Source organism: Artibeus jamaicensis, unplaced genomic scaffold (assembly GCF_021234435.1).
Source record: "Artibeus jamaicensis isolate MK-2021 breed Jamaican fruit bat unplaced genomic scaffold, CSHL_Jam_final contig_47, whole genome shotgun sequence".
Lineage (NCBI taxonomy): Eukaryota > Metazoa > Chordata > Mammalia > Chiroptera > Phyllostomidae > Artibeus > Artibeus jamaicensis.
In genome coordinates, this window is record NW_026521848.1 from 751,589 (window position 1) to 765,438 (window position 13,850).

Sequence of the window (13,850 nt, forward strand, 5' to 3'; positions counted from 1 at the left end):
ATCAGGAGGAACAACTGGGAAGTGAGACAGACTGCAACTCAGGGTTCCAGCGCAGGGAAATAAAGCCTCAAAGCCTCTGACTGAAAACACCTGTGGGGGTTGAGGTGGCAGCGGGAGAAACTCCCAGCCTCACAGGAGAGTTTGTTGGAGAGACCCACAGGGTCCTAGAACATACACAAACCCTCCCACCCGGTAATCAGCATCAGGCGGGCCCAATTTGATTGTGGGTAGTGGGGGAAGTGACTGAAAACTGGCAGAGAGCAGAGCAAGTGGGACTGTTCTCTCTCAGATCCCTCCCCCACATATAGCACCACAACACAGCAACGTGGATTACCCAGCCCTGGTGAACCCCTAAGGCTCCGCCCCTTACTACGTAACAGGCACAATGAGATGAAAAAAATGGCCCAAATGAAAGAACAGATCAAAGCTCTAGAAAAAATGTAACTAAGTGATGAAGAGATAGCTGGCCTTTCAGATGCAGAGTTCAAAACACTGATAATCAGGATGGTCACAGACTTGGTTGAGTATGGTTGCAAATTACAGGAAAAAATGAAAGCTATGCTAGGTGAAATAAAGGAAAAGGTACAGGGAACCAAGAGTGAAGGGAAGCAAACTGGGACTCAAATCAACAGTGTGGACCAGAAGGAAGAAATAAACATTCAACCAGAACAGAATGAAGAAACAAGAATTCAGAAAAAATGAGGAGAAGCTTAGGAACCTCTAGGACAACTTTAAATGTTCCAACATCTGAATCATAGGGGTGCCAGAAAGAGAAGAGGAAGACCAAGAAATTGAAAACTTATTTGAAAAAGTAATGAAGGAGAACTTCCCCAATCTGGCAAAGGAAATAGACTTCCAGGAAGCTGAGAGAGCCCCAGAGAAGTTGGACCCAAGGAGACACATACCAAGGCACATCATAATTATATTTCCCAAGATTAAAATGAAGGAGAGAATCTTAAAAGCAGCAAGAGAAAAGGAGACAGTTACCTACAAGGGATTTTTCATAAGACTATAAGCTGATTTCTCAGAAGAAACCTTGCAGACAAGAAGGGCCTGGAAAGAAGTATTCCAAGTCATGAAAAGCAAGGACCTCCATCCAACATTGCTCTATCCAGCAAAGCTAGCATTTAGAATGAAAGGGCAGATAAAGTGCTTCTCAGATAAGGTCAAGTTAAAGGAGTTCATCATCACCGAGCCCTTATTATATGAAATGTTAAAGGGACTTATCTAAGAAAAAGGAGATTAAAAATATGAACAGTAGAATGACAACAAACTCACAGGTAGTAACAACTGAACCTAAACAGAAACAAAGACAAACTAAGCAAACAACTAGAACAGGAACAGAACTACTGAAATGGAGATCACATGGAGGGTTATCAGCAGGGGACTGGGAGTGGAAGGGGGGGGGGGAAGTACAGAGAATAAGTAGCATAAATGGTAGTAGAAAATAGAGAGGGGGAGGTTAAGAATAGTATAGGAAATATAGAAGCCAAAGAACTTATATATATGACCCATGGACGTGAACTGAAGTGGGGAGGGGATGTGGGTGGGAGGGGAATAAAGGTGGGAAAATGGAGCAACTGTAATAGCATAATCAATAAAATATAAAACAAGAACAATGTAGATGGAGGCTTACAGTATTGTCCTTGTTTTCTTTTTTTGTATTCCCATCTCCCCACCCCCACTCCCTTTGGTAAAATCAGCTTGTTGTCTCTTTCTGTTTTGTTTTGTTTGTTCATTTACTTTGTTCTTTAGATTCCACAGATAGGCGAATCGTTGTTTCTTTCTCTGACAGTCTTATTTCACTTAACATAATTCCCCCTAGATTCTTCCATGTTGTTGCAAATGGCAAGATTTCATTCGTTTTTTATGGCCGAGAACTATTCCACTGTATCTATGTACCACATCATCTCTATCCACCCATGTGTTGGTGGACGCCTGGGTTACTCCCTTACTTTGGCTATTGTTAACAGTGCTACAGCGAACGCAGGGGTACGTATATGTTTTTGAGTTAGTATTTGACTTTTCTTCAGATAAATAGCCAGAAGTGGGATTGCTGGGTCATATGGCAACTCTATTTTTAATTTTTTGAGGAATCTCCATATTATTGAACTCTTGTTTCTGGCTTTTTTTCACTCAGGGCTGTCATTTGTACCCCTCTCGGTGCAGGTCTCCACTGAGGCCCAGAGAGGTACAGGGACTGCCCGGGTCACCCAGCACCTAACTGCTGGAGCCCAGGCGGGGCCCGTGAGGTCCAGTCCGCACAACTCAGCGTCTCTAACCCCCACCCAACCCCCTCCAACAGGGCGAGAGGCTGAGCCACGCTGTGGGCTGTGCTTTTGCCGCCTGCCTGGAGCGGAAGCAGCGGCGGGAGAAGGAATGCGGGGTCACGGCCACCTTCGATGCCAGCCGCACCAGCTTCGCCCGGGAGGGCTCCTTCCGCCTGTCTGGGGGTGGGCGGCCCGCCGAGCGAGAGGCTCCGGACAAAAAGAAAGGTGGGTGCTGCCCAGAGGGCAGAGCAGGGGACAGAGTGGTCCCAGGTGGGGCCTGGGTCCGGTTTACAGGGGAAGCTTTAGAGGCAGCGGGACTCGACAGTTTACAAAGCAGAGCGCCAAGCACCGTGTTCGGGTGCAGTTTATAAAGCTGACTTTAGTTTAAGGAGTTCTTTGGGCAATATTCTGTGGGCCACAAATCCCAGCAAAACTCACCAAGCGCTTCATCACCTGCCAACTCAGGGAGGTCCCAGGCTTTTCAAGCTGTGTAGGAAAAAAATGAAATAGAAAACACCAGAGTAATGGGTGGGAGAGGGAATGGCCAGGATAAAGGGGTATTGGGGGGGTGGAGACAACCGTACATGAACAACAACAATAAATACATAAATAAATAAATAATAAAAGAGAAAACGCTAGAATAATCAAATGTACTTAGGGTAAGTACAGCTTAATGATACTTTTATTTCAGCATACCCTGTATTTTGCCATGATTAAGGTGCACCTTTTTCCCCGAATTTTTGAGGGAAAAGTAAGGATGTGCATTGTATATGGATAGAACTAGTTGCACGTCTATATCAATGTTTTTAATTCTTTTATTTGTGCTTATGAATTAAAAGTGTAATTCTAGAAAGCAACGACAATATCCTCATGCAAAATAATACCCTGGGATGATTCTCTGTTTTTGTTTCTAAATATAAATAAATAAATTAAATTAAAAATTAAAACAAAAGATTTCTTTTTTTCCTGAAAGCTTGGGCCAAAAACTTGAGTGCACATTACACATGGCAAAATATGGTATATATTTGCACGTGTGTGTATTTGTGTGTGTGTGGAATGGGCTGCCATGTAAAAGGTATTTTTTCTGGGTTGCCATCCAGAAAGTATGAAAAATATCTGATAAACTTCAACATTAATGATGTAATTTAATTTTTTCTTGTGGATTCTAGTTTTTAAATTTTTGAAAAACGTTGCTTAATATTTACAAAGAATTTACCATTGAGAACTATTCCAGAGTAAAGGAGATAAAGATGTTTGACAGATATTAATAAATGCAGCTGGTGGTCCTGAATCGGATGCTGGATTATGTATATAAGTATATACATACATACATATATATATGTATGAATATAAAAGACACAATTGGGACCTTTGGGGAAACGGGACTAATAGTGTTTATTCATGTTAAATTTCTCAAGTGAGAAATGACACTGTGTTGTGTAGGAGATGGACCCCGTTCTTAAGAGATACATGCTGAAGGATGTTACTCTTTTTTTTGTTGTTGTTTAATTAAAATTTATTTATTTATTTATTTATTTATTTATTTATTTATTTATTTATTTTTAGAGAGAGGGGAAGGGAAGGAGAAAGAGTGGGAGAGAAACATCAATGTGTGGTTTCCTCTCATGGGTCCCCTAACTGGGGACCTGGCCCGCAACCCAGGCATGCGCCCCGACCGGGAATCAAACTGGCAACCCTTTGCTTCATAGGCCCATGCCCAATTCACTGAGCCACACCAGCCAGGGCAGCATGTTACTCTTAAATGATAGAAAAAAATTATGGAATGAGGGAGAGGGCAAATATGCTAACTTATTAATGCTGGTTGCTGTTGGGTAAGAGAATCTGCGGGCTCACTGTTCTATTATTACCTCTTTTCTATATGTTTAAAATTCCTAACTAAAAAGTTAGGAAAACAGAAATTTTTATCGCATACTAGAATATTAGAGTTTACAAAGCATGGTCTCTTTATTTTTACATAGAAAATATTATTTTATTTATTTTTAATTTTTTAGATATATTTTATTGATTATGCTATTACAGTTGTCCCATTTTTCCCCCTTCATTCCCTTCCCCCCTTTAATTCACATCCATGTATCTTAAGTTCTCTAGCTTTTACATTTCCCATACTATTCTTGCCCTCCCTCTATTTTCTACCAACCACATGTGCTACTTATTCTCTGTACCTTCTCCTCACCTCTCCTCCTTTCACTCCCCAGTTGCTAACCCTCCATCTGATCTCCATTTCTGTGGTTCCACTCCTGATCTAGTTGTTTGCTTAGTTTGCTTTTGTTTTAGGTGTGGTTGTTAATAACTGTGAGTCTGCTGTCCTTTCACTGTTCATCTTTTTTATCTTCTTTTTCTTAGATAAGTCCCTTTAACATTTCATAAAATAAGGGCTTGGTGATGATGAACTCCTTTAACTTGACCTTATCTGAGGAGCACTTTATCTGCCCTTCTATCCTAAATGAAAGTTTTGCTGGATAGATCAATCTTGGTTGTAGGTCTTTGGATTTCATGACTTGGAATACGTCTTTCCAGCCCCTTCTTGCCTGTAAGGTCTCTTTTGAGAAATCAGCTGACAGTCTGATGGGAACTCCTTTGTAGGTGATTGTCCCCTTATCTCTTGCTGCTTCTAGGATTCTCTCCTTCATTTTAATCTTGGTTAATGTAATTATGATGTGCCTTGGTGTGTTCCTTCTTGGGTCCACCTTCTTTGGGACTCTCTGAGCTTCCTGGACTTCCTGGAAGTCTATTTCCTATGCCAGATTGAGGAAGTTCTCCTGTATTATTTGTTCAAATAAGTTTTCTACTTGTTGCTGTTCCTCTTCCCCTTCTGGCACCCCTATAATGTTGATGTTGGAACATTTAAAGATGTCCTGGAGGTTCCTAAGCCTCTCCTCATTTTTTTGAATTCTTGTTTCTTCATTCTTTTCTGTTTGATTGTTTCTTTCTTCCTTCTGGTCCACTCCATTGATTTTAGTCCCAGTTTCCTTCCCATCACTATTGTTTCCCTGTGCCTTTTGCTTCATTTCACTTAGTGAAGCCTTCATTTTTTAATCTAATTTGTGACTAAAACCAACCAACCACTTCGGTGAGCATCCTGATCACCAGTGCTTTGAACTGTGCATCTGATAGGTTGGCTATCCTTGGTCGCTTAGTTGTATTATTTTTTGAGCTTTACAAAGTATGTTTTTATGTGTAAACTGCATGACCATTTATCTGCACAACTTACAAAGTATTTTACTGTTTACATTATCAGAATCCGCAAAGAGTTTTATCTTGGGCAAAGCAGATCGCAGAGTGAGTTTAGCAAAGGGCCTGGTCCGTAGGTGCTTTATCGTTTACAAGGAACACAGGGAGCACATACGCGGTTCTTCCCAGTTGCAGATGCTTCCTTTCTGTTACTAAGGGAGACTAGAATTTACAAAAACTGGTCATATGCTTTAGAGGTGGCAAAAGAGTTTTGCTGTGTCCAGAGGATATTCGTTTCCAGGTACTTTGCACTGTAGCGAACACGTTACACTGCACACAGCAAAATGAGAGCGCGCAGATGCGTTAGGACCTGCCGAGCACATCCCCCCACGTTTCGCCCTGGGCGTGGTCACCGGGTACAGGCGCTGCACTTGCGCAGGGAGCTCCTCCCTGCATTTTGGAGCAGAGCAGTGCTCGCTCCAGGGAGTGTGTGCCGAGCTTTCGCCCGATTACAAAGCGTGGAACGTTTACTGCCCCAACTGACCCTCTGAGGAGGCAAGGGGTGGGGGGGCGGCGAGGCAGAGGGATGTTTATCTCAGGTTTACAGTTGGGAAACTGGAGGGGACTCCCTGAGGTCACACAGTGAAGGGGTTCGGGAGCCGGGGCAGGGGAAGTTTCCTGATTCCAACCTGTCCCAGGCTGTTTCCACTGCCCTGGGCCAGGCCTGGCTGAGAGCGTCACCACCTCAACTGGGAAGCTGGGGGAAGAGACGCCGGGTGACTTCCCGCCCTCTCTAGGTCTGAGTCTAATCTCATCGGCACTCAGGCTACAGCTTGGGTGAGACCCTGGTTGGAGGGTGGGCTGGTGTTTGTGTACTGGCAGGGGTGAGGGGACCCTCCCATTGAAGAGCACACCTTGTGCCAAGTGGGAGGACAGGTGTCCCTTGGAGGATGGTCCCAGAGTGGAGGGAGCCCAGGCTGTGGGGGCTGGAGAAACTTGAAAGCTCCCCAGAGGAAGAAGTGGCCAGGCTGTGTCTAGAAGGATGGGCAGCAACCGGAGGAGGGGAGGAGGTACTGGAGGTGGGAAGAACAGTGGGAGGCGGAGAGACAGAGAAGAGCAGACGGGATGACTGAGGAAGACAGCACGAGGTGGAAAGACCAAACCAGGAGAGACGGGTTAGGGTCATTGATTGGACCACCGACTCCAGAGTCGGCCTGTCTCCTGTTAGCCCTGGCTCAGGCAAGTCGTTTACCATTGCTGGGACTCAGTTTCCGTATCTGTAAAGTGGGGATACTTATTGACTTCATTGGGTGGTCGTAAAGGTCGAATGAGTTAATAATCGCAAAACACTTAGAACGAGCCCTGGTACACTGGTTATGCACCAAGTGTCTATTAATTTAGCCAGAAAAGGAGACAGAAGGTCTCAGGGGGGACAGAAGAGACAGCAGAGGAAAACAGGTTGGCGGTAGAAGCTAAAAGACACAGAAGGTCAGTTTGGGGGCATTTCCTCGAGGGCGCCCTGGGGAAAGTGGTCATGACTTGGGTGGAGGTGAGGGGCATTCAAGGCTTGGAGCAGCCTGTCTTGAGGTATGATACACTGAGTGAGGAAGGCAGCCCTGGGGGGGGGGGGGGCGGGGATGACGGGGCTCAGGCGGGAGAGGCCTAAATGCCCAGGCGAGCTGTCTAACCACCTGTCTCCCCTGTGTCTCCAGCAGAGGCAGCTGCTGCCCCCACTGCAGCTCCCGGGCCCGCCCAGCCTGGGCACGTGTCCCCGACACCAGCCACCACATCCCCTGGTGAGAAGGTTGAGGCAGGCACCCCAGTGGCTGCAGGCACCCCAGCGGCTGCCATCCCCCGTCGCCACGCCCCCCTGGAGCAGCTGGTGCGCCAGGGCTCGTTCCGCGGGTTTCCGGCGCTCAGCCAGAAGAACTCGCCCTTCAAACGGCAGCTGAGCCTACGGCTGAATGAGCTGCCATCCACACTGCAGCGCCGCACTGACTTCCAGGTGAAGAGCACAGGTGAGCCCCGGGCTCCGGGGACAGGAACACTGGGGTCAATGCGGTTGTCTGTGTGCGCAGGAGCCAGAGAACAGGTGGCGAGGGCCGTAACTGGTTAGCACCGTCTGCCGTGCGCAAAGGTGACAAGGTGGAGCCCACTGTGATCAGCTGTGTCTGTCCCTGGCAGAGGACAGTAGAGAGGTAGGAGAAGTCAGGATGGATCAGCAGTATCTGCTGTGGGCGAAGGATAAAGCCAGGTGGCACAAGTCATGCTCGATTAGCAATGTCTGCTGCGGTTAGGGAAAGGCAAGAGGTGGCCCGCGGGATTGATCAGCCACGGGCAAGGGGAGGAGGACAGCCGCACCCAGGCCATGCTTTTTCGTTCAGGAGGAGACCGGGGCACCTCAGGCTGGTGCTCCCTTCAAGTCATTGCCAGTGGAGCCGTGAGATTGGGCCAAGTGAAGAATTTGGGCTGGGAGTAATGGAGGATTGTGATCGATTAACAATGTCTGTCTAAGGCAAGGAGACTAGAGTGACAGCTTACATCGCATTCCCCAAACAATGTCTGCCCTGAGCGAAAAATAAGGAGCAGGTGGTACACTGCATGAGTAGTTCGTAGTTAGCAGAGTCTTCTGTGGGCAGGGGAGAAAGAGAGGGCAATGGGAGTGTTATGTTTCACCCAAGGACAGACTGCCAGAATTTGGCCAGAAGAACCATGAGGTGAAAGGCAGGAGTGAGCAAGGGAATCTCGAGGTCAGAGAGCCCAGTGATGGGTTTGTGATGTCACTTATGGGTGAAGGAGTGGCCAGGGCAGCACCCATTGTCACTGCTTAGCAGTGTCTGCCATGGCTGGTTCTAGGGGAGAGGCCGCAAAAGTGTCCCGTTTTGCTTGGAGGGAAGGTGGAGTTACAGGGACCAGTCCTGTCTTCCTGTGTTTGGCCAGGAGAGCCATGAGGTCTGGCCAGGTGAGGGGTGAGGTGAGCACAGAGTTCGGCAGCAACGTCTGCCGTGGGGCCGGGAGAGGAGAGGAGGGGCGGTGCCGAGCTTCGGCTGAGGGAGGCAGGCAGGAGGGCTGCCTTTCCTCCCGCTTTCGGCAAAGTCCTGCAGCCCGGCCCGCTCTCCTGCCTCCAGACCAAGCCGCAGACGTGTGCCCCTCAAGGCTGTGGGGGCTGGTGTGGGAGGTGTTGATCTGTGTCCAGGAGCTGGGCCGCTGCAGAAGGTGACCGCCAAGCAGACACCAGCGCTTGTTGAGAATGAGGCGCACTCACTCCATGTCCTGTAGGCCTTTTTTGCTGTCCCTGTGCCACCTGACATTAAGCACACCCCCCACAGCTGTGACACATGCTCCCTGAGGGGTGGCAGGCTCCTGAGGCTGTATTTGGAAGCCTTGCTCCCGCGGCCATTTGCTCACTTGTGTGGCTGTGACTTCCCACACAAAAATCTCACTGACACACAGATCTCACAGTTTGCTGTAGGTGTCACTCACACACTTAGTCCCAGACCCAGAAATCACACACCCAAGTTTACACTTGTAAACCACACACCCAGTTCATGCAAACTCGGAAGTCACACATGCAGATTCGTGCAAGTTTGCAAACACATTTGTGCATCACACAGGCAGATTGGCTCACACTCGGGAGTCACAGTCAAGTGGCCACACGCCTGGATTTCCAGTCACACTCAGACGCCACATCCTCAGAAGATACACACTCCTTTGCACTAACACACACAGCCATCATATAATTGACCTGGAAACCACACCCCCACCTGTGCACCCCCACATGGCACCTGCTGATCCCCACAGTCAGTTTTCCTTTTGCTCACTGGAGCCTCACGCGTGCACCCTTGGAGACACACACTCGCTGGGCCGTTGCAGGCACTCGCCGCACACCGCGCCCGGCAGTCCTGCGTTGTCCGTTGTTTACCCGGGCAGTCCCCTGGCTCGTCCAGGGGCTCGTGGGGCTGCCACTCCTGCTCGGTGTCTTCCTGGCTCAGGTGCATCTCTGCCCTCGTGACGTACGGGCTGGTCGGGTGGGTGGGCCGGGCCCCACTCTGCCACCCAAAGTGAGACAAATGATCCCCAGCCAGTGGACAGCAGTGTGGCCAACATCCATTGCGACCGGTCAGTGCTCTTGCTACGTACGTGGTTAAACATATTTTTTAAATTAATATATGTTAAACATCTCAAACATTTCTTCTGCCGTGTGGCTACAGACAGGTGCTTCCTGAGGTCCTCGCTGGTCTGGGGTCCCTGTGACTGTTCGCCATCCAATTGTTTGGGAAGTTTTCCAGGGCCCGGTGACCAGAGCTGGAGCTGACCGCTCTGCCACCACATCAGCAGTTTATTAAGGGGACTTACGTACGAGGCTCATCTTGGGCAGCAGCAAGACGACATGGACATTCCCCACACCGTGTGACAGGCGCTAAGGGTTTACACAGGACAGGGGTGCTGGGGCGTGGCCTGCCCCGGATGAAGGGGAACAGCTCAGGTCCCAGCAAAGGACAGGGGCCAATCAGACAGTCTCCTCGGGGGTGTACAGGAAGCAGTCTTTGTTCTGGCCCCGATTTAGTTTGTGGGTCCAGCAGTGGCCACACCAAGGAATGGTCTCTCCTCTATGTTAGCGTCACACACTACTTGGACCACTCAGATGTCACACTCACATACGCACAGAGTTATCATTTTCGTGGCTGTGGCCACTTAGTGACTGCAGAATGGACCCACCAGCCCACACACCTTGTGAGAAGGCCACCAGAGGGCCAGGGGCCAAGGACAGGGAGTGGGCCTGGCCACTGACCTCCACCTCCCCCTGACTCCCCAGTGCCTGAGATGGAGCCCCCTGGTGGCAGCGACAGTGACAGCATCAACGCTCTGTGCACACAGATCAGCTCGTCCTTTGCCCGGCCTGGAGCGCCGGCCCCCGGGCCCCCACCGGCCTCCGCAGGTGAGCCCAGCCTTTCTCCCGGGGAGGCTGCCTCGGGGCCCCTCCCGCACTGCCCTGCTCCATTCAGGGCCTCCAGGGACCTTGGAACCCCACAGGCTCAGACCCACAGGTCATCTGGGGGCTGCAGGATCACCTTAGACCCGTGGGATCATTCTGAAACCTTCCTGCCTCAGAGTAATAAAATTTAGAAACCTGGAGCCTTAGAATCATGGGATACTCGCATCTGACAGATCTGGAACCATGAAGCCCTGGCATCGCACAGCTTTGGAAGCGTGTGCTCTCTGAGGCTCAGCACCAGGGGACCACCTTAGGGACATATGCTTGTCTTAGAACCACGGGAGCACCTTCGAGTGGCAAGCAACGTAAATTTAAAACCCTATAATCTTAGAAAACACAAACGTAAAACCATCAAGCCTTACTCATTCTGTCAGAGTAGTACAGTCTGAGAAAGACGCAGGGAGCCTTAGAATCTTAGCCTCCTAAAACAAAACATTCTCAAAATAGTAGAGCCAAGGCTGATATTGAGAACAATTAAGCTACTAACAGGTTTGGTTCTGACCCACCAGAAGCAAAGCCGGCCTGGGCGCTTGTCAGTCCTGCTTGTACTTTGACATCTGGGTCCTTAGAATCTCAGAACTGAGTTTTCGTAGCATCTCAGAGCCATCATTTGGTTCAGGAAGGGTGCGGCCAGGCTCCAGAGTCTGCTCCAAGCCTCGGGTTCTTTCCGACGCAGCACCTGCTCTCACCTGTCCCTTTCCTCTGTCCAGGGACTTCTGCCTGGGGCGAGCCATCCATGTCCCCGGCAGCTGCCTTCCAGCCCGGGCACAAGCGGACCCCTTCGGAGGCCGAGAGGTGGCTAGAAGAGGTGTCCCAGGTGGCCAAAGCGCAGCAGCAGCAGCAGCAGCAGCAGCAAGTGTCCTCAGTGCCCGCTGTGCCCCCACCCCTACAGCCCTTCCCTGCCCCGGTGGGGCCCTTCGATGCCGCACCTGCCCAGGTGGCTCTGTTTCTGCCTCCCCCACACATGCAGCCCCCTTTTGTGCCCACCTATCCAGGCCTGGGCTACCCGCCCATGCCCCGCGTGCCTGTGGTGGGCATCACACCCTCACAGATGGTGGCCAACGCCTTCTGCTCAGCTGCCCAGCTCCAGCCCCAGCCCGCCACACTGCTCGGGAAAGCTGGGGCCTTCCCGCCCCCGGCTGCGCCCAGTGCCCCTGGGGCCCAGGCTCGTCCGCGCCCCAGTGGGGCACCCTGGCCCCCAGAGCCAGCACCCGCCCTGGCCCCCGAGTTGGACCCCTTTGAGGCCCAGTGGGCAGCATTAGAAGGCAAACCTGCTGCAGAGAAGCCTTCTAACCCCTTCTCTGGTGACCTGCAAAAGACTGAGATCGAACTGTAGCCCGAGATGCCCCGCCCACCCCACTATCTCCTGGCGCCCCACGCCTGGGAGTGGAGACCCCACCTCTCCCCTCATCCTGCTCCCTGGGGTGCACCCCTCAACATCCCCTCTAACATCCCCTCTCCACCACCCCCGCACCCACGACAGAACCAACAGTGTGATGCCCAGGTTGCGACAGGATGGAATTCAGGGATGGACCCAGCCTGGCTAAGGGACCCATTTCACTGCCAGACTCAGGCTGGCAATGCCCGTTTGCCCTCACCCCAGACACGGGACGGCCACAGGCCCACCGAGTGCCCTCGGTTCCAACTACGTGTTCCAGTTTCTGTTGTTGACCTTCCACCTTCCAGTATTGGGTGGGGTGGGGGAGGGGTGCCCACTAAAGGGGCTCAGCTGGGCCCCACACAGGTTGCCCCCCATGCACAGCACAAGCAAAGGGCTTCCCTCTGCCCGCCACTGCATTCACTGCCAATGCTGTGCTCACCCTGCTACCCCCTCCCCTGCTCCGTGGCCCACGTCTTCCCTGGACCGGGGTCTCACGGGGGCAGGGGCCAAGTCAGGGGCCCAGGAAATGGGGTAGGGGAAGGGGAAGGAGATGCTCAGTTACCTCACGTCAGTGCCCGCTGGGGAGGGGTCCAGAGGAAAGGGGAGCGGTGCCTGGCGGGTACTTTTCTATCTTTTATTTCCAGATTTTTTTGTATCTAAACTTGCAGATTTGTATTATACCAGGACAGCCAATAAAGGAAGAGTATAATGTGCCCCTCAGGAAGGCAGGGGTGTGTGTTGGGGTGGGGTGAGGTCACACAGCCCTTCTTCACGAGTCACCCCTCAGACCAGAGGGTCTCCCAGCCTAATAACCTGAGTCAGAGCATAGCAGCGGGTGGCAGCCGACCTGGCGCTGGAGAGGTGAGTAGTAAAGGGTCCCCAAAATTAGTCACCCCATTTCTGATTCTACAGAATCTGAACCAAGGAAGTAAAGTGATACTCTGCTGCTGCTAATAAGTTCAGTATTAAAATCCCTCCACATAATGAGGTTTAGAATAGCATATCTTTGAGCTGGCAAATTCTTGTATTGTCAGTTTTTGCTCTGTGACATAGGCCAGAGGACCGGTTAATGGGGCAGCATGTTTTTGAGTCTGTCTTGTTTCTTGGGCCCCTTGATTTAATCCACAAGTTATATATTTTTAAATATCTAATATGTAAATTATATACTTAATTCTTTACTGCTCTTTAAAATGAGATGGTTGATTTGGTGAGACCCAGTGTCATGTCTCCATTTGATGGGTGGGGGGGTGGGGTCACAGACCTGAAGTCACACACATGATTAGTGGGGAGCCTGGATTCACGCCGACCTCAAGGCCAGTCAGTCCACCAGGCCGTGAGGTGACAGGCCCAGGGACCGCCCTCGGGAGTTTGTATTACAGCCCATCACTCAGCTGTGGATCCTGGTCTCGGGGACATGTGACAGGTGATTCTGCCAGGATACCAGAGAGGGAGCAAAGGAAATGAGCCACACTTATCATCTCCGAGCCGTTGCAGATGTCATTCCCTCTGCCAAGGACACCCTTACCCGATGCTGTACCTTCTCCCAGAGAAATTTCACCCATTCTTCAGGCCTCTTACAAGTGGACTCTCTTCTGAGACCTGGGCCCTCCCCCACTTCCCATACAATTCTTAGAAAGTTTTTTTAAACATTTTCTTTTTTAGAGAGGGAAGGGAGGGAGAAAAAGAGGGAGAGAAACATCAGTGTGTAGTTGCCTCTCAGGTGCTCCCTCCTGGGGACCTGGCCCACAACCCAGACATGTGCCCCAACTGGGCATCAAACCAGTGACCTTTCAGTTTGCAGGCTGGCACTCAACCACTGACCCACACCAGCCAGGGCCTTAGGAGGTTTTTAAAAACCTTTGACCCTTCAGTCTGAGTCAGGAGCACTGCCCCCATACCTGGATCCTACAGGGTCCTGACCGCTCTGCCTCTGTTTCCCCAATCCAGCTCTGATCCAGCAGGGGCTGCCACTCTCTGACGCCCCATTGGATTGAGTGAGGGAGGAGTGGGC

The 13,850-nt window shown here is 50.7% G+C and overlaps 1 protein-coding gene across 1 annotated transcript in view; it reads left to right on the forward strand.

Annotated features, from left to right (window-relative positions):
* NUMBL (NUMB like endocytic adaptor protein) overlaps positions 1-13,008 on the forward strand; it is a 32,817-nt gene extending 19,809 nt beyond the window's left edge. Inside the window, exons 7-10 of the mRNA XM_037133664.2 lie at positions 2,306-2,495; positions 7,175-7,480; positions 10,279-10,401; positions 11,169-13,008. Coding sequence (XP_036989559.2) covers positions 2,306-2,495; positions 7,175-7,480; positions 10,279-10,401; positions 11,169-11,794 — 1,245 coding nt within the window. The 3' untranslated portion in view covers positions 11,795-13,008. The remainder of the gene's footprint in view (positions 1-2,305; positions 2,496-7,174; positions 7,481-10,278; positions 10,402-11,168) is intronic.
* Positions 13,009-13,850: the final 842 nt, after the last annotated feature.